This window comes from Zeugodacus cucurbitae, chromosome 2, assembly GCF_028554725.1.
Source record: "Zeugodacus cucurbitae isolate PBARC_wt_2022May chromosome 2, idZeuCucr1.2, whole genome shotgun sequence".
NCBI lineage: Eukaryota > Metazoa > Arthropoda > Insecta > Diptera > Tephritidae > Zeugodacus > Zeugodacus cucurbitae.
Genome location: NC_071667.1, coordinates 49,480,164 through 49,497,968, shown reverse-complemented (window position 1 = coordinate 49,497,968; position 17,805 = coordinate 49,480,164). Strand labels below are relative to the sequence as shown.

The window sequence follows — 17,805 nt, the reverse complement described above, 5'->3', positions numbered from 1 at the left end:
TAGAATGGGGCTGCCACACTATAAAAGTAGTATTTGTGCAAAGTTCTACACCGATATCTTCACTAGTACTTACTTTATATATTGTAATGTAAACGATTCAGATCGTCTTCAAAGTTCTGGTATATAGGAAACAGGCGTGGTTGTAAAGCGATTTGGCCAATTTTCACAACATATTATTGGGAGGTAAGGAAAAATATTACAAACCAAGTTTCATTGAAATCGGTCGAGTAGTTCCTGAGATATGGTTTTTGACCCATAAGTGGGCGACGCCCCGCCCATTTTCCATTTTGTAAAAAAAATCTGAGTGCAGCTTTCATCTGCCATTTCTTATGTGAAATTTAGTGTTTCTGCCGTTTTTCGTTAGTGACTTAACCGACTTTTAGTAATTTTCAACCTAACCTTTGTATGGGAGGTGGGCGCGGTTATTATCCGATTTCAACTATTTTCATGGTGTGGTGGGGTACTTAATAGAATCGACTGCAGAAAGTTTGGTTTATATAGCTTCATTGGTTTGCGATATATATACAAATAACCGATTTGGAGGCGGGGCCACGCCCACTTTCCCAAAAAAATTACATCCAAATATGCCCCTTCCTAGTGCGATCCTTTATTCAAATTTTACTGTTATAACTTTATTTATGGCTTAGTTATGACACTTTATGTGTTTTTGGTTTTCGCCATTTTGTGGACGTGGCAGTGGACCGGTTTTGCTCATTTTCGAAAGCAACCCTCTCATGGTCCCAAGGAACATGTGTTCCAAGTTTCATTAAGATATCTCAATTTTTACTCAAGTTCTCGCTTGCACGGACGAACGGACAGACGGACAGACATCCGGATTTCAACTCTACTCGCCAACCTGATCATTTATATATATATAACCCCATATCTAACTCTTTTATTTCTTGGTGACACAAACAACCGCTATGTGAACAAAACTATAATACTCTGTGCAACAGGTTGCGAGAGTATAAAAAGGGAATTTTTTGAAGTACACATGCGTTTTTTGAAAATGAATGCATTCAAGCAATTTTGACGTAATTGTACGTTTTTGGTGATTAACTATTAGTGACGCCAGTTCTTTTGTAGTACCCTTACATTGTGTTTAATTTGCACACTTGGTCATTCAAAACGCAATAAGTATAGCGTACAATAAGGGAAAGATCCCGCATCGCCAAGACGTTGCAAATAAGGCGTTTGGCAGTCAATAAAAACATCTTCCCAACACGCTTCAACCTAAGTAACTAGCTCAATATAAAACTGCAAGAATGCAATATGCCAATCAATTACGTTGAATTATTAGACAGCGTCTTAACGGTCTTTAGGAAAGTGTTTGTGAAGAACCATTAATTTTTCTGCAAGATAACGCTGCGATACGCAATGCAGCTGCAACAAAGCGTTTCTTTTTGGACAGAAATTTGGCTTTAATGGACTTGCCCGCCATAAGCCCCGACTTAAACCGAAAATTTCTGGAGATTACTTTCGCAGCAAATTTAATGCGATTTTCGACAATTTGATTCTGTTAGAGAGCTAAGGAAGTGTATTGAAGCCGAATGGAAGAAAATACCGATTCTCTACTACCGACTAATTCTCTCTAATTGAATTCATGCCGGGACGCGTAAATACCGTTATTTTAGCTACCGGTAATCATATATATTCTTAAAATTGGAAATAAATATGATTTCAATGAAATATTTGTTTGTCCGCTATACTTTTTTCGCACCAAGAAAATTGAATTTAGGATTTTTTTTTTATCAGTAATATTTTTTGTTATGCTCTCGCAACAAAAGTTGCTAAGAGAGTATTCTAGTTTTGTTCACATAACTGTTGTTTGTAAGTCAGAAAACTAAACGAATTAGATATTGCGTTATATATATCGAATGATCATGGTGACGAGTCAAAATCCGTATGTCAGACTATCCGTACAACTGATAACTTGAGTAAAAATGGAGATATTTTGACGAAACTTGGCACACATGTGCCTTGGGACCGTGAGAGGGTTGCTTTGGGCACAATCGGACCATTGCCACGCCCACATAATGGCGAAAACCGAAAACACATAAAGTGTCATAACTTAGCCATAAATGAAGTTATAACATTAAAATTTGGAATAAAGGATCACACTAGTAAGGGGAAATAGTTAAATAAATAAATTGCGAGAGTATAAAATGTTCGTTTGCACCCGAACTTAGCCTTTCCTTACTTATTGTTTTAAAATATTGCGTTAATAAATCTATGGGTTGGTTCTATTAGTAAAAAACCTAAGAAATATTCATATGTCATATAAAGATTAATGAAAGAGATCTTTAGCTTGTATGCTATACTTATTTCGTAGACTGTATACATATTGCGTTAATATGCTTATTCCACTGCGGCGAGGTGTAACAACTGGTTTGAAAATATAATCGGAATGTACGAGTAGTTAAAGTGCTGCAAGTAAGCTTTTGCCAAGAGCTGAGATCTTTGAGCATTTTTACAACAACAGTATATTATTAAAGCAAAAATTGGTTGGAGCTTTCAGCGATTATTCTGTGATATTAAAGAATTTCACTTTCATAACCTGTGATATCATAGTAATTTTACAGTGTGAAATTTGCTTAGAATCAAATGAAGCATATCAATGCGCAGTTGGAGAACTAATTAAGGCAGCAATTATTATGATATTTAAGCTTTCTTACAAAATGTAACAAACTCTGTGAAAATTTTGTTTTTTGTTTTATTTTCGCACATTTTTCGCGTAATATTTATGAACTCCAATACATGTTTTCTACATATTAATCAAAAAGTATATTTACAACTTTTACGAAAAACGAAAATGAATGAACGAAAATTAAGAATTGACCACACATTCTATCAAAAGGGAAATATTCTGCTTCACATTTTAGTTAACGTACTGCCTGTTGAGATGGCGAGTCTTGTGTGTCATTTTGTCGTTGCCGTCGACGCGGCAAAACTTTGCGCATTGTCCGATCCACATCCGCGATCAGCTGTTCGATGACGTCTTCCAAAGCAGCAACCCGCGCCGTTAAACTACATAATTACGAGAATATGAATAAATGAGATAAACAAATAGACCTTTATAAGCGCTAGTAGAGGTAAAAAAACCTCGCATACCAAAAGACATAATTGATTATTAAGAATATGTCAAACAAATATAATGAAAACATTGCATTCCAACCTTTCTAACTATAATGTGAAAATGGGCTTAGGCTTACGCGTGTCTCCTATCAAATTTTTGAAATTAATTTGGTTTTTCAATAAACTGCATAAAGGTCTACATGTAATTACTACACTGATCAGTATTGCCATTTTGGTGATCAGTTCTGCCATTTTAAAAAGTGTATAATGACTTCCACCAATAACTTACCGGCTAATCGCCGCAGGATCTGTACTTTGTGCCTGTGTTTGTTGTCGTCCGACGGGTTCAAAATAACTATGGCAAACATTTGGTAATGATTATTCTTTCACACGTACTTTTATCCAACCAATCCACTTACTCTACAACTTTATCCTTGCCCACAGAACGTTTGCTTTGGGGACTCGCATCGCGTGATGGAGTCCCTTCCTTTGCAGGACCAAGCTCTTCATCTTTTGGCGCACTGCAACGACAACATTTTGGACAGTATTTATTAAGTAATTTGCGCAGATAAGTTGTCAAATAATTGCGACCGCCTCTAATATCACTTTTCACGCTACTGTATGTATCATTAATAATGGCCAGGAACATATTCTGAAAATTAGTAACAATACTAGAATAGACTGCATATGATTTTATACGACAGTTAGAATAGTACCAATAATATGAAAAACACCAACAATATATATGTGAGAAAGAAGATAGGTCCCAATACACGATTCGCCGCTTCGATGCCCTCGTAGTCGAAATCACCCAAAATCATACGTATCATCGTCAGCAAAGACTCTTTGAAGTTGCGAAAATCATGGTGTACATTACCGAATAGTAACAGCCCCAACTGCGCATAGGCCAAAAAGACGATACCGAACATAACGCCGAAACCCAAGAGATCGCGAAAGCACTGAAGGAGAAGCATGTAACCGGAAGTAATTCTCGATATGCATTAGTAATGATTATACTTACTGTGCTCACGGTTGCATTGAACTGGCGCATTGTTTTATTGAAGCTAATGAATTTCAATATTTTCATACAAACCAAAAATGCACAAATCGCGAAGACAGCACGATATGTCAAGTTCCAGAAACACAGCTTGTCCAACTGTAGGTAGTCATTTGGATTTTTCTCAAAACGTTTGTATAGCGCACTTACATAAAAGGGATGCCAAATGTTGTAGATGAGCGTGCAGTACGCTAGCTATAAATCAAATTGGAATTTTGGAAAAAAAATTAACATTTATTTTTCTACTTACAACAATTATCACAAAGTCCACAAAGTTCCATAATATACGCACATAATTGGTGCAACCGATGCGTATGACTTCCAAAATCTCAATTATGGTGAAGTAGAAAATGAAAAGATAAAATATAATGCCTATCACGAATATCGCTATGCCGTCCCTCCAAAACACCGAACGCAATTTCACTGATTCTATGCTAAAAGTGGTAACCACGCCACCAGTTGACGGCAATTCTCCAATGAATCTACAAGGAATAAAATAAAAGTTGGGGTATTACGGCATCTACATCAGTAACTTACAAAAACGACTCACTTGATATTATTCACCAGATCTTTGTTTGCATTGTAGAGCGTGAATTCCACCATTATTAAGCGGGAAGCACGATCCAACCACTTTCTTGACTTCAAATCGGACAAGATTTGATTATTCTCATTGAAGTGGTAAGACAAGCTTCGCACATAACCACCACTGCGATATGTTGTGACTTGACCCCAAATTGAATCGGCGTTTAATGCACTCAGCGTATTGTATCTGGTACTATATGTTCAATTACAACTTAAAGTAAGTCAGATAAACACGTATTTTGACTATTTTACCCCTTATATATGTCGGAGGTATCCTCATCACTGCCCGAATAATCCGCGTAACACTTGGAGAAATATCTTCCGAAGACATTGTGCACATCACAGGTATTCTCCCTTACACGTAACTGCCGCAGTCGGGGTGGTCCCAACACAAGATTTTGTTCAAGAAATATGAGTTTGTCCTCGGTTGAACGGCGTTTGCGTTCAGAGTTGCCTTCTTCATTTGTTCCTCCTCTATTATCTTCACCATGGAGATCCATGATGAATTTAGTCTCCAGAAATGCCCACATGTCAGCGGTGGTGGCCAAGTGTGCAAATTTCACCGACGATTCGTGTGCAGACGTATTGACTTCGCGTGTTAAGAATAGATTTTCGATGCCTTTATTGAAAAAGTACATAGACATGTTGCGTGACGAAGAGGCAACTATTTTATAAATAAATATTTATATTTCTATCCATAATGACTACTTGATGTTCCTAACGCCCTTGCGGCAATACTCACCCAACAGCGTCACAATCAGAAAGCAAATGTAGATACAGAACTCGATCAGCGCCGAACGTGTGGCATCTTCATTTTCATAAGATATGCGATGTGACTTCTTGGTGGCTTTTGAAAACCCATTTTGGCTTGCAGTTGTTTCCATTTTCTTGAACTAATAATAGTAACGATATTAAAAAAAATTAATTTGATTTTTTGTTTTTCTTACTAACTGACAGAAAATATGTTGAATAAAAGAACCAAAAATGTAAATTTTATCACATTTTCACTCAAAGCGAATTAAAACAGTAAAAGGGTTGCCTTTTCAATATAAATATTATTTCATTATGAAACTTAATTTTGTTATTTCAGTTAAGAATACGCCCTATTTGATTTTCTTCTTAGTTTTTTTTGTTGTACTAAATAGTTAATTATATCCTTTGCTTAACTTTAAGTAAAGTTAACTAAATGCGTCTTTAAAAATCTCTTAAAATGCGTGTGGAAACCAATTTATAGTCTTCATAATATGGGAAAACCAATAAAACTATGCAAGTCCCCTAAGAGTCCAAGGTGTTTTTGAAATGATTTAGAAATGTTGCTGCGCTTCCCTTCAATACCAACCTTACCATATATAATATCTTCTTGACAACCTGATGACACGGATGGAATATGGGAAAATCGGTTCAAAACCGCGCCTACTTCCCATATTATTCAATTTTTAATTCCATCTGACTCCTTAACTTTATAATATATACATTAGGAACCAATATGAATAGCGGAATAAAAAATGACTTGTGGAAATATTGTCGAAAATTTACTATAACTATTGAAAGCCCTATGGGAAATTTTTTACTAAAAATTTCGGCAAATGTAATATCTCAGATATTTTAATGTAATTCAGTGTGTGTCTCTGTACCAAAAATGGTTAAAATCAGGTCATAACTTCCCCTAGCTCCCATATAACTAATTATAAGTTTTTCAAAAATACGGTGGGCTGAATTTTGCATATATCGGTTAATATATAAGATATATAGCAAAATTAACTAATCTTATAGTTTTGGATGAGTGAAATCGGTTCAGGAATTACCTCAGCCCTCATATACTTTTTATGATAATTTCCGTTATTCTAGCGGGATTTATGCCGAATATATGGGACAAATTGTGTGTTATCTTAACAAATTTTCAGCTATCAATTGCGAGAGTATAAAATGTTCGGCTATACCCGAACTTAGCCCTTCTTTGCTTGTTTAAGTTAGATTAATTGTTTACCATATAACCTTTAAGCCTTGTAAATAGCGAGAGAATAAAACATTCGCTCACAACAACATAACCCGTCCTTTCTTGTTACGATTTTTGAGAATCGATCAAAGAGACTCACTTGTTCAGCTTTAAAAGGACAATTTGACACTGATTTGAACGAATTTTTATACTCTCGCAACAAAGTTGCTAAAGAGAGTATTATAGTTTTGTTCGCATAACGTGTATACCAAAGTGATCAGGGTGAAGAGTGGAGTTCAAATCCGAATGTCTGTCTGTCCGTATGTGCGTGCTAGCGATAACTTGTGTAAAAATTGACGGCCACGCTCACAAAATGGCGAAAACCAAAAACTATAAAGTGCCATATCTAAGTCATAAATAGAGTTATAAAAGTAAAATTTCGTACAAAGGATCACACTAGGAAGGGGCATATTTGGATACGTTTCTGAAGATATAACTTTTTATTTAGTATACTCGTATAATTATGAATTTTACCAAGACAGTATATAAATGACATGATTGATTGTTAATTTGTATCAATTCTTATGCACTAAAATATCTAAGGTAAATCATCCAGAAAATAGTTAGCCGGTACATAACTTAAAATTTTCTTATAACGATTCAGTATAATTGTATTGATTGTCTGGGCAAAAGCGGGACGCATGATTTCGAAAAGCTCATACCAATTATTATTAAACAGTTCGTGGGCGCTCTCCTCGAGCTCCTTGTTGCCATGGAAGAGATTCGAGAAATATATTTTGAAATTGCCCACTTTATCAATACGCGATGAAGCCGAAGTTAAATCGAAGAAATACTGACCATCGACCTGTTTGAGATTCGCCTTGCAAGAGATGCGATATTCAAGATTTTCTAAAAGCAAACGGTAAAATTAATTTGAGCAGCAAAGTTTTGTGATATTTAATTTCAAATACAGCAACAACATACCAACAGTAGATGACATCTTGCCAGCGCTATCCAAATTCAAAATCAATATGCGTCCATTGACCTGATAATCTCCTTCGACATGCACCGATGGCGTTTTCAATTTGAACTCAATTGTGTAGTCTTTGTCGTTGACGCTTTAGCGGAGCAGTAAAATGGAAATTTTATTTAACCAACTTGCTTTCGCAGTATAAGTTCAAGTTCAACTTACGACGTCTTCAACACCCGTGTGCCGCTCATGCCTTGCGCCACCACATTCGTCAGTTCGGCTTTGATGTCAGCCAAGTTTTCGGTGTGCTGTGAGAGACGCACACGCTTCACCTTAAACGGATCAATGGGACTAAGTCCTTTCAGGCCGGGCACGCCTAAATCGTAAATACGAACAGCAGATGATGAAATCGTTAAAATAACACCAACAACCCGCATTATCCGCCGACTACTTACCATGACGCCACTCGGTGAAAAAGCTCTCAAAAACATTCGCCAGACATTTGCCATTGTCTGGATCGTGCAGATGGCACGCCTGAATGAATGATGCTGCAAAATAGAATCAAAGTTTCTGGATAAGCAGGCAATTCAAATGCAGCGCTCTCAAGCGTTCTACAGCACAAGTTTTTGTTTAATCAACAGTTATTTACGTTTCTCTCTCAAGTATTCATGGCCACTGACAAGTGCTGCAAGTTGACTGCAACCGATTACAACTAAAATGTTGAAGGCAAAGCCTGCGTTTAAAGTAAATCTTCTTTTTAGCTGCTGCATAACTGCACTGCGAAGGCGAACGTTTATTCACAAACTGAGCATCGCAGCATACAATTCATGCATTAAATTATACAATATTATCTTCTGCGTTCGAATAACATTGTTTTGAATACTAACGAAGTCGCAGAGCAACTAAAAATATCGAACACAAAATAAATAAATACGAAAAACAAAAAAACCGCCAAATTGACTCAGACACACATTCAGTCAGGTGTTTAAAAAAACTAGTAGCGAGACAACCAACTATAATTAATTTGTAGTTCTTGTTTTTCATTTTTTTTCGGGTAGCGAAGGAACAGTCGTGAGACATAGTGATAAAAACTGTTACGCAAGCAGTGGTACTGCTTATTTGCGAAAAAATTACTCCCCCATTTTTTTAATATGTCTCGAATTTATATAAAACTTGTTTGATTATTTGTTAGATACTTGAGTCAAAGTTCACTTAATTTTGTTGAAAAATTTTTAAGTTTGAACATTATTATTTTAGATTTTGCTATGAAGGGTCCAGTAATTTTCGAAATATAAAGATTTTTTTTCAACAAATAACTAAAGGTTCAACTTTTACCATCTATCTTCAAGCTAGAATCAAGTTTGGCCGAAACATTTTATACACCAATGAATTGAAAGTGAAATGCAGATTCTATTTATATTTTTTTTTTACTTTTTTGGTAACTACATCCTGTAATTATTAATAGTTTTTTCAAACTTCCAAGGCAAATATTGCTATTTTCGATTTCTTTTAATTTATAACTTAGTTTTCCGGGAATAAATAGTTTGACTCATTACCCAAAAAAACGATTTTGCAATATAGTACTATTAACTATATCACGCATTTTCGAGCAACCGAAATTATTTTCATAAGGAGTATTTCTATATTCATATGTACTCAATGTCAAAATTATTCGAAACTTGGAATTCAACTGAGAACAATTATAGGAATGAATCCAAATTGCTATAAAATTTACTTTGATGGCCGCACAACAAAAAAGTGTTTTTTTCTTAAATTTCGTTAACGGATTTTAGTCACACTCCAATCGAACATTAAAAAACTGACAGCTGTTTAATTTAAATATACAATTATGGAACCAATAAAACTACCTCTGAATTTCTATCAAATATCTGAAAGATTTGTCGATACATTTATTGGAGATTGAATTCAAAGTTATGTTATGAGAGAACTAGGCGCGGTAGTGAACTGTTTTCACCCAATTTTGTATTTGTATTATAATATCAGGAGGACAAGAAAATATAATGTACCAAATTGGCCGGGGGTTCTTATGATATGGGTTTTGTACGGTCTTTGCTATGACATTTGTGTTAAGAGTTGTTAAAATAACATTTTTCTTATCCGATTTCACACATTATACTGAATGAACACCGACAGACAGACACGATTCAAATTGTCTCGTCAGCCTGATCATTTTAATTATATGTTAAGGTGTTACGAGAGTATAGCGTGCTGCCGGAGTCTGATGATCCTGATTTAGTGTAATTTCAAATTAGACAAATATGCTGTAGTTATAAATATATGTATACTTATTCCATTCTGTTTCTTCTTTGATTCGTATTTTTGTTAATTTCTATATACCTGTTTTCGTCACTTCCGAATATCATATGGTTGATTAAAGATTAGCTATGCTAATCAATACACATGTTTTTGTAAATAATATGGTAACGTGTTTGGCATACAAATTAATTCTATAAGACGAAAGTAAACATAAATATTTGTTGACAAATTTGGATATTTACAGATACATATGTATATTAAAAGTCATGACTCACACCCCTAATGCGAGTGTCGACTGGCAGTAGATAATAGACTAATGAACGATTTTCGACTTTTAAGTGTCGATCAATCGCTCAACCGTCGATGGTGATTTCAATAGCGAATTAAAATATAATCGACTCAATCGACTGGTAGTAGAATAGAATCCAATACTAGGGTCAGTTATTATTTACTTTTCCATTTATAGATATTGAAAAATGTATTTATGTTTGAAATAAAAGAGGAAAGGAAATATAATTGTAGTCCGATTTCGAACACTTAAGGTAATCAGGGGTTGGGACGGGTAATTTAAATTGATGTCATGTGTGAATGTATATACATATATGTACCGACTTTTGGTCAAATAAGATGATGGGCGGTGTCACGCGGTGGGGTTTGTTACTATTTACTGTCACAAATGTTCACGCTCTGCACTGAAAGGCCAAATGTAAATGCTGTTAAAAAAGCTGCTTTCCACGAAGGTATCCTACTATAAATATATCCTTGTGTCAGTCAACTATACATGAGCGAACTTTTCGAGAGGTTCATAGGCACAAACATGAACTTTGGATATTACAGTCTAATGGACGTAGCAAAATTTTAATTTTTTCAAGGCAGCACGTGTTGTTGATACTACATACTCTATTACTATTACTCAATAACTTATTATCTAACATGGAATATATCTTAATCTTTAATACTACACAATTTATTAATTTGTTTGTCATTATTAGATTTTTTAGATTCCCAAACAGCCTAAACAATTATTATTTAAATTAGCTAGCGATTAAAAAGCCATCAACTGAGGCTTATTACAATGAAGAGAACTAAGATTGTCTATGAAGCAAGACTCGGTATAAAAGACTAAAACCCGAAAACACTTTGCTTATTATTGGCACAAAACTTAAAGTGAAAAGCAGAGCGGTCCTACAAGATGCTGCGGAGACACTTTATAATCGGACTGAATATATTCACATTGATAATGGCTGAACGTGTTTTTATGAGAGATAGGCGTAAGTGAGCTAACTATACATATTTATAATTAGAGTAACATTACAGTATTTTTACGCATGTCTTTGATGAATTTCGCAGCACCGTTTTTCAAGCAATGCACCGCCGATATGTCAGACTATGAGGATTGTTACAAAAGTAATCTGCAGTCGATGCTCGTTGAATACCAGGATGGTAAGCACGAAAATGATTCACAGGGTTCAGTATTAAAAAATTAAAAAAAATTAACTACATATGGTACCGTTGTAGGTATACCCGGCCTGCCGAAAGCGGATACATTCGAACCTGTACGCATACGGCGCATACGTATTGAACAAGATGAGTTGAGCTTACGGCTGACAAACCTGACAATCCACGGCATCAGCGCGACAAATATTACAAAAATACGGTAAGTTTTCAGTAAAATATATTTTTATTAAATAACACCTTCTTCAATTCGTATAAATTTGTATTAATATAAAACGCAGACACGACCCCAACGACTACAGCTTTCGCACTCGGGTATTACTGCCTGAGTTGCGGATCAGCGCCGACTTTCGCGCTCACGGACGTCTACTCTTCCTGCCCATTGACAACAGTGGCAAATTAACGCTGGAAACAAGTATGCACTTAATGCACTTTTCATTTAATGAGTTTTACATTTCAACTCTGCGTTTCCTCTCTTTCATAATTCAACAATCCTACTTAATATACATACATACTGGCCCTTTACCTGTGCACGCCCTCTCGCTTGCTGTAGTGGCTGTGAAATTGTCGTTTCTCTTCGCACTGCAGCTCGAGGACGAAGGCAATCAAACTTTTGCCAACCCGCAAGCTGTTCAAAGTAAAATCGTCGAAATTGGAGATTTTCATTTGCGCTTGGAAAATTTCTTGGCTGGAAATACCGAGCTGGAAGGCACGATTAATGAACTGCTGAATGAACTGTGGCGCGATGTGATCGAAATTTTGCGGCCAACTTTGGAAAATGCCATAAACGCTGTGACTTTGACACGATTTAAGAGTGTATTGAATTTCATACCAGCGAATTATTTCATATCGGATGTACCGAGCGCAGCAGAGTTCTATGCGAACGTCATCGATAAGTAGCTGCCGTTTTGCTAATCAAGAGAAAAAAAGTAAAAAAAAAGGTTTTATCATTATATTCATAGAATTAAGATAGTAAGTAGCGAATGCGTCCAAAAACATTTTAAAATAAAATCTCGTCACTGTGTAGAGTATAAGATAAAGATCTTTTTAAATTAAACTTTTGAAACAGGAGGCACTAAAAGCATTTTCTACTCAAAGATTTCGCAAACTATAAATTCAATAGATAGTTTCTTTACCTCATCATCATTTTTATTTACAACACATTTTAAAGAGGTGGCAACTCTAAAAAATGGTTAAACTCTTAGCTTTCTCAGTTTGAAGTGTGATATAGTAGTGTATTATATTTTATTATTTTACATTATTGCAACTGTTCATTTTATAAAATATTTTTTTCTTAATAATGATCTGTTTCATATTGCATTGCTTTCTCATTTTCTCCTATGCTTTTTCTAGTATATGCGTGAAGCGTCTTCATTGTTAAAGCGAAGCCAGTTTTGGTTTGAATAAATTTATCGGCAATTTGCTTTGTCTTTATGCATATTAATTAATCTTCTCCTTTAAAGTGGTCTCAATTATTATGAATCAAGTTTTTTATGATGCTTCGTTTTTTCTTAAATTTCCGTTGCTACTGTTTTTGTCGATAATCCCAACGGCACTGCATTGATCTTTCATATTTTATTTTAGGCGACTTTCTGTGTTCCATCAAACAAAATAGAGTCAAGGTCGAAGGCACATCCATTCTCAAAGAGCACTTAGCTTAACCAAAAATGCGCGAAATTTATTTTATTTAATTACAGCTACGATTATTTATGAGTTTTTGAGTCCAAAATTGTTTTGACGCTTTTTAAATAAACAAACTTGTTTTATGCAAAAAATGGGGCATAAATATTATTATTTATTTAAAAAATAAATATTTAAATAACGTTAACGTTGTCGTCTTTAAAACAATCCAATCGAACACTTCTCAAACTCGATTTTTGAATAGTCTTTGGCTCTTTCAGCGATCTCTTGGGTGCTTGTAAACGACCCTTTAAGGCTGTCTTATTTTTGGAAACCAAAAAGCCATGACTGGCGACTATGGGTGTTAGGCATCGTTACAGAGCTCATAAAATCACATCTAACCTTAGCGACTGCTACAGACAAAGTAAGCGAAAACAGCTGAAAATTGTATCGTAACATATACAGTATGTTAACATATATATATATACTAGCAGACCGCTCCGGCTTCTTATGGATTTAAAGAAACATTTCAAAAGTTATAAGAAAAATGAGGAAAATTCGAACATGAAATTACATATATTTTATTTGTAATGAGCTACAACTTATTACGACCTCTAGTCTTTGATGTCCGTTGTCTTTCTCTCTGATTATAAATGCGTTGGGAATGCTCAGAGTTCGACTCTCTAGTGCGAGCTTGTATATTTATAATATTTTGTTCTTCAAGCCGCTCCACACGCTCCAAACTCGACCCCCAAGCGCGTACTTGTGAGGTTTTGAAATTTTGTTCAGCAAGCAGCTGCGTGCGCTTGTTAGTCGACTCTCTGACACGCAATTGCGATGCGAGGAGAATGACTTGCAAGACGATTTTCAGTTTCAGATTAAGATTCTCCATCACGGAGTCTTTTTGATATCCTCACCTGGGAACTATTTCCCCAAAGTTGAGATTCTAGCAATAAATATAGCCTATGTTACTCGGGGTGAATGTAGGTGAAACAAATCTGTCCTCTTTAAAATAGTAGTGTAGATATATATCAGTTACCTTACAAAGTTCGAAGCCCGTAACCAAGTTAGTAATTTCTTAATCTTAAATCAGTGTATGGTGTGTTTGGTATGATTAAATATCATATAGTCGGAAGAGTCGTGCAACACTTGTAAATGCGAAAACCGCTTGGACTTCCAACATATTCCCTAAAAGGTTTTTCGACATATTTTTTACGTTTTTCATTTAATTCCGTTCGAATACTTATTTACTACTTACTACCCATTCTCAGTACTTTCTGCAGCACCTTAAGATGGCATGTAAAATAAAACATTATCGCATTAGTTGTTGTCATAATTGGCCGATAAATTAATTGGTTTATTTCAATGTTTTATTTAGTAAACAAGCAAAATCAAAAATACCGTTATTAAATATATAATAGCATTATTTCTGTAGCAACATTAGAAAAACAACGCTTTAAAATTCAGCAATGCATCACCCTGTAAATTAATGTGCATGTTAACGAATACAAATATAATCATGAGATGACATTTTCTGCAAATTTAAAAATTGCCAAAAACAAGTTCGGCGAATCAATAGCTGCAGACGTATAGCACAAAAGTAAACACGATTTTTTTTCATATAAATTAGTAACAAATATAAAAGTTAAAGGTCGACGCTAATTTCAATTTAGAATAACTGTGAACGGCAAGCGCGACGGATATTTGATAGCACAATAGCAATACTAAATTGTGCAATTAAATAATTTCGTTTGAAATTTCATAACACACAACCGTAAAGTAGTGTAAAACTTATTTAAACACACGCGTGTTAAGTTTCCGTTACGTAGCAAAATGAGTGCGAAATTGTGCAGTTTAAGTTTGCTGTTAGCGCTTACGCTACAAATATCGCTTGTGCTGGGAAAGCATTTGTTAGAAAAACGTAAGCCTCCATGAACTGGAAAAAAATTGAAAAAGTTGCAAATTATTGTGAAGAAGTGACAATTTGATTAAAAGAAACAAATTTATTTATGCAAAATTTCTATTATTTTTATTTTTAATTTGTAGCTGATTTTCTAAGACCCTGTGATTTTAATGATCCCAACTTGAATACGTGCTTTGCCTCAAATTTCCAAGTATTATTCCGCGAATGGAAGGATGGTGAGATTTGAAATTTTCAAACGCTCAATTAGCAATAAAAAAGATCAAAAATATTTAAAATCATTTTATATTATAAGGTATACCCGGCTTAAAGAGTTTGGGCTCTTTGGAACCGTTAGCTATTAAGCGTATTAAGATAGATCAAACTAGTCCGCTACAACTCAATGCCGAAATAGAAAACATGCTTGTGCACGGTGCCAGTGGAACGAAGGTGCTGGAAGCATCGTAAGTACTGCCATCAATTGCAAAAACATTTAGAAAACTGATCATATTTTTTTCGATTTCATAAACTTATAGTCTAGATAGAAACACCTTGGATGTGTTGGCCAAAATTGAGATACCAGAACTGCGCGCTACCTCCAACTACAAGGCTAAAGGCTCCATTTTGGGTTTGAACTTTAACGGGCAGGGCACAGCCAGCTTTAGAGCAAGTAAGTTTGCCAACCTGCGTTTAAATTTTGATTTTGCTATTATTTTTAAGATTTTCTACTTTTATCGCAAATGTTTATAATGAAATATCCTATTTAAACGAAGTTAATTTATGCATAAATATTTTCCAGGAAACATCGTATTGGCTTTCCACATTAAAACAAGATTGCGCCGCGAAGGTGATATAGTTTTCTCCGAAATACTTGGACTTAAGGCGAAAATCGAGAATATCGGCGATTTTCACATACAAGTGGATAATTTGTTTCCCGGCCAGCCCGAGCTTGAAAGCACCGCCAATGATATATTCAATCAAAACTGGCGTGACTTATTAGAGTTTCTAAAGCCAACATTAGTGCCAACGCTGGAATATGTGATGAATGATCGCTTTTCGAAAATCTACTCATTTGTGCCCGCAAATTATTTTATTACCAATTTACCTTGAATAGTGAATCAAACATTTGACTATTCGCGCGATGTGAGCGTTTAGAGGAAATATCAATTTTTGTGATTATTAAATAATTTGTTAATAATAAAAGTATTTTCTTATTTATGTGTAATAAAGGAAAAAATTTACAATAAAATTAAACAAATATAGACAATAATAACTATTCTGGTTTTCATTCTAAAACAAGTGAGGTTTAGAACAGTAAAAAATGTTAATTAAGAAATTCAATATATCACGCTATCGATCGATTAGTAATAGTTTGTATGAAATGGCAGGCTACATATAAACCATCATGCATAATTCATACTTCCGAATGCACATCATACATGCTTAACAATATAAACCTTGAATAATTCACACGCTCATCAATTAAAAAATAAAATAATTATTTAGGAAATAGAGTTCTTCTTATTGCAATCGAAATTTGTGGAAGAACTTTTTTTTTGTTTTGCCTAGTGGCAACTTCCTACATACTTATACATATATATGTAGGTGAGATTAAAGTTCTAAATAAAAGCCATCTGCATACAAACATTTACATAAGACAAGACGTTTTGCATATCTCGAAAATCAAGTTTTGCATTTTCAAGTTAAATTTATTATAGTTTTGCTTTGAATCTGACTCATGCGCTTTGCTAATATTAAATAATAAATTTTAAATTTTAAATAAAAAGCCTGCTTGACCCGCTGTATCGAAGCGAATGCATGTTGCTTATTTATATTTCTAGAATATTTTTTTGGTGCATATGCTCTTTCATCGATAACCTGTTGATTCTACAGCTATTTTCCTGACGGCTTTTGTTGTCGTGACTTTTAATATTTCAAAATCCTCTGGGTTTTTGTTTTTTTTTTTTTTAAATTTATATCAGTCTATATTTGCACATATTGGAAACAGTTCTTAATTGAATATAAACATAGATGTGTTTTCGTAATTGTTACTTCTCCTCTCTCTCCACAATGCACAGTGGTTCCGCCCATAGGCCAAAAATCAAAACATCTATCTCACGATCTTGTTTGTCAAAATGTATACAGATGTCTTCAAAATTGCCCAACTTCCTATTTGCTAACCGAGTTTTCCTAAAAATCTTCGCAGCAACAACGAACTTCAATTTGTTCTGGTAATTGTTCAAGTTAACGAATCAGGATTATTTTTAATGGATATTAAAGTCAAAGGTACTTATAATAACTTGTGAAATTAATTTAGACTAACGTGATTTGTGTTTTTAATGAAATTAGTGTTTTATATCACCTATTTTTTTGTATCTTTTTTGTGTGTCTTCAATTTGTTTACATGAAGATTTAATGGTGTTCTCCCACGATCCCCGTTAGATTTATTTTATATTGTCTTTATTAGAGTCTTAAGGTAATAAAGGTAATTAAGGTTAGGTGCGGAAAGTTGCGGATGTATTTGCAATCGTCAAAGTAATAATGCCCTTTAAATTAACTATTTTTAAGTTCAAACTCATCATAATTGGGCTAAGAAAGATTGGAAAGGAGGATAAATCGTCGTTATTTCAATCTGTGTATGGTTTACTAGAGGAAACATTATAAGTTTTTGTTCTAATTATAATGGTTGTTGAACGGCTGTGAAAAAATTAACTTTATGAAATTGGTTGATAATTTGCTTTTATCTATATATAAACTATAACGACAAATCATGTTCAGCTTGTTTATCGCTTTCTTAAATTTTTTTACAAAGCCTTACTGAAAGGTTTGACGCTCCAACTATGACCATGAGAATTATTTTTACGCATCATTCCCATATAATGGCAATTACTCGTCTGTGTGAGCTATAGGACCTAGTAGTCTGATGGGGCCAA

General features: G+C 34.6%; 4 protein-coding genes across 6 annotated transcripts; 2 read left to right on the top strand and 2 right to left on the bottom strand.

Moving 5' to 3' along the window:
* Positions 1-2,693: 2,693 nt before the first annotated feature.
* LOC105215694 (polycystic kidney disease 2-like 2 protein) lies at positions 2,694-5,760 on the bottom strand. Of its 3 annotated transcripts, XM_054229352.1 has the most exons (10): positions 5,662-5,760; positions 5,457-5,607; positions 4,967-5,378; positions 4,683-4,907; positions 4,383-4,614; positions 4,097-4,327; positions 3,792-4,034; positions 3,495-3,727; positions 3,365-3,430; positions 2,695-3,027 (listed from the first exon to the last, which is right to left on the bottom strand). In XM_054229352.1, exons 2-10 carry the CDS (start codon positions 5,596-5,598, stop codon positions 2,883-2,885), a joined length of 1,929 nt encoding a protein of 642 aa, XP_054085327.1. In that variant the 5' UTR covers positions 5,599-5,607; positions 5,662-5,760; the 3' UTR covers positions 2,695-2,882. The 3 variants fall into 3 exon arrangements, with proteins under 3 accessions (XP_054085331.1, XP_054085327.1, XP_011188041.2); XM_054229356.1 differs by lacking the exon at positions 5,662-5,760 and having other exon boundaries at positions 2,694-3,027; positions 4,425-4,614; positions 5,457-5,655; XM_011189739.3 differs by lacking the exon at positions 5,662-5,760 and having other exon boundaries at positions 5,457-5,655.
* Positions 5,761-7,127: 1,367 nt separating this feature from the next.
* LOC105215670 (uncharacterized) lies at positions 7,128-8,513 on the bottom strand. Its single transcript, XM_011189697.3, has 5 exons — positions 8,270-8,513; positions 8,076-8,168; positions 7,843-7,996; positions 7,635-7,768; positions 7,128-7,559 (listed from the first exon to the last, which is right to left on the bottom strand). The coding sequence occupies exons 1-5, from the start codon at positions 8,388-8,390 to the stop codon at positions 7,249-7,251; spliced, it is 813 nt and encodes a 270-aa protein (XP_011187999.2). The 5' UTR covers positions 8,391-8,513; the 3' UTR covers positions 7,128-7,248.
* Positions 8,514-10,892: 2,379 nt separating this feature from the next.
* Positions 10,893-12,399, top strand: LOC105215695 (uncharacterized). Its single transcript, XM_011189740.3, has 5 exons — positions 10,893-11,168; positions 11,248-11,340; positions 11,416-11,554; positions 11,634-11,767; positions 11,906-12,399. Exons 1-5 carry the CDS (start codon positions 11,090-11,092, stop codon positions 12,250-12,252), a joined length of 792 nt encoding a protein of 263 aa, XP_011188042.3. The 5' UTR covers positions 10,893-11,089; the 3' UTR covers positions 12,253-12,399.
* Positions 12,400-14,620: 2,221 nt separating this feature from the next.
* LOC105215671 (uncharacterized) lies at positions 14,621-16,130 on the top strand. The gene is made up of 5 exons (XM_011189698.3): positions 14,621-14,893; positions 15,019-15,111; positions 15,189-15,336; positions 15,409-15,542; positions 15,672-16,130. The coding sequence occupies exons 1-5, from the start codon at positions 14,806-14,808 to the stop codon at positions 15,980-15,982; spliced, it is 774 nt and encodes a 257-aa protein (XP_011188000.1). The 5' UTR covers positions 14,621-14,805; the 3' UTR covers positions 15,983-16,130.
* The last annotated feature ends 1,675 nt before the right edge of the window (positions 16,131-17,805 follow it).

Excerpts from the sequence above, each read along its gene's own strand:
- LOC105215670 (XM_011189697.3), bottom strand. The coding sequence starts at position 8,390 with ATGCAGCAGCTAAAAAGAAGATTTACTTTAAACGCAGGCTTTGCCTTC. Across the intron at positions 7,997-8,075 it reads TTTCACCGAGTGGCGTCATG|GCGTGCCCGGCCTGAAAGGA; the intron begins GTAAGTAGTCGG and ends TTTACGATTTAG. Across the intron at positions 7,769-7,842 it reads ACACGGGTGTTGAAGACGTC|CGTCAACGACAAAGACTACA; the intron begins GTAAGTTGAACT and ends GCTCCGCTAAAG.
- LOC105215694 (XM_054229352.1), bottom strand. The coding sequence starts at position 5,598 with ATGGAAACAACTGCAAGCCAAAATGGGTTTTCAAAAGCCACCAAGAAG. Across the intron at positions 4,615-4,682 it reads GATCTGGTGAATAATATCAA|ATTCATTGGAGAATTGCCGT; the intron begins GTGAGTCGTTTT and ends TATTCCTTGTAG. Across the intron at positions 3,431-3,494 it reads GGCAAGGATAAAGTTGTAGA|TTATTTTGAACCCGTCGGAC; the intron begins GTAAGTGGATTG and ends TGTTTGCCATAG.
- LOC105215671 (XM_011189698.3), top strand. The coding sequence starts at position 14,806 with ATGAGTGCGAAATTGTGCAGTTTAAGTTTGCTGTTAGCGCTTACGCTA. Across the intron at positions 14,894-15,018 it reads AAAGCATTTGTTAGAAAAAC|CTGATTTTCTAAGACCCTGT; the intron begins GTAAGCCTCCAT and ends TTTAATTTGTAG. Across the intron at positions 15,337-15,408 it reads ACGAAGGTGCTGGAAGCATC|TCTAGATAGAAACACCTTGG; the intron begins GTAAGTACTGCC and ends ATAAACTTATAG.
- LOC105215695 (XM_011189740.3), top strand. The coding sequence starts at position 11,090 with ATGCTGCGGAGACACTTTATAATCGGACTGAATATATTCACATTGATA. Across the intron at positions 11,341-11,415 it reads GCTCGTTGAATACCAGGATG|GTATACCCGGCCTGCCGAAA; the intron begins GTAAGCACGAAA and ends GTACCGTTGTAG. Across the intron at positions 11,768-11,905 it reads CAAATTAACGCTGGAAACAA|TGGCTGTGAAATTGTCGTTT; the intron begins GTATGCACTTAA and ends CGCTTGCTGTAG.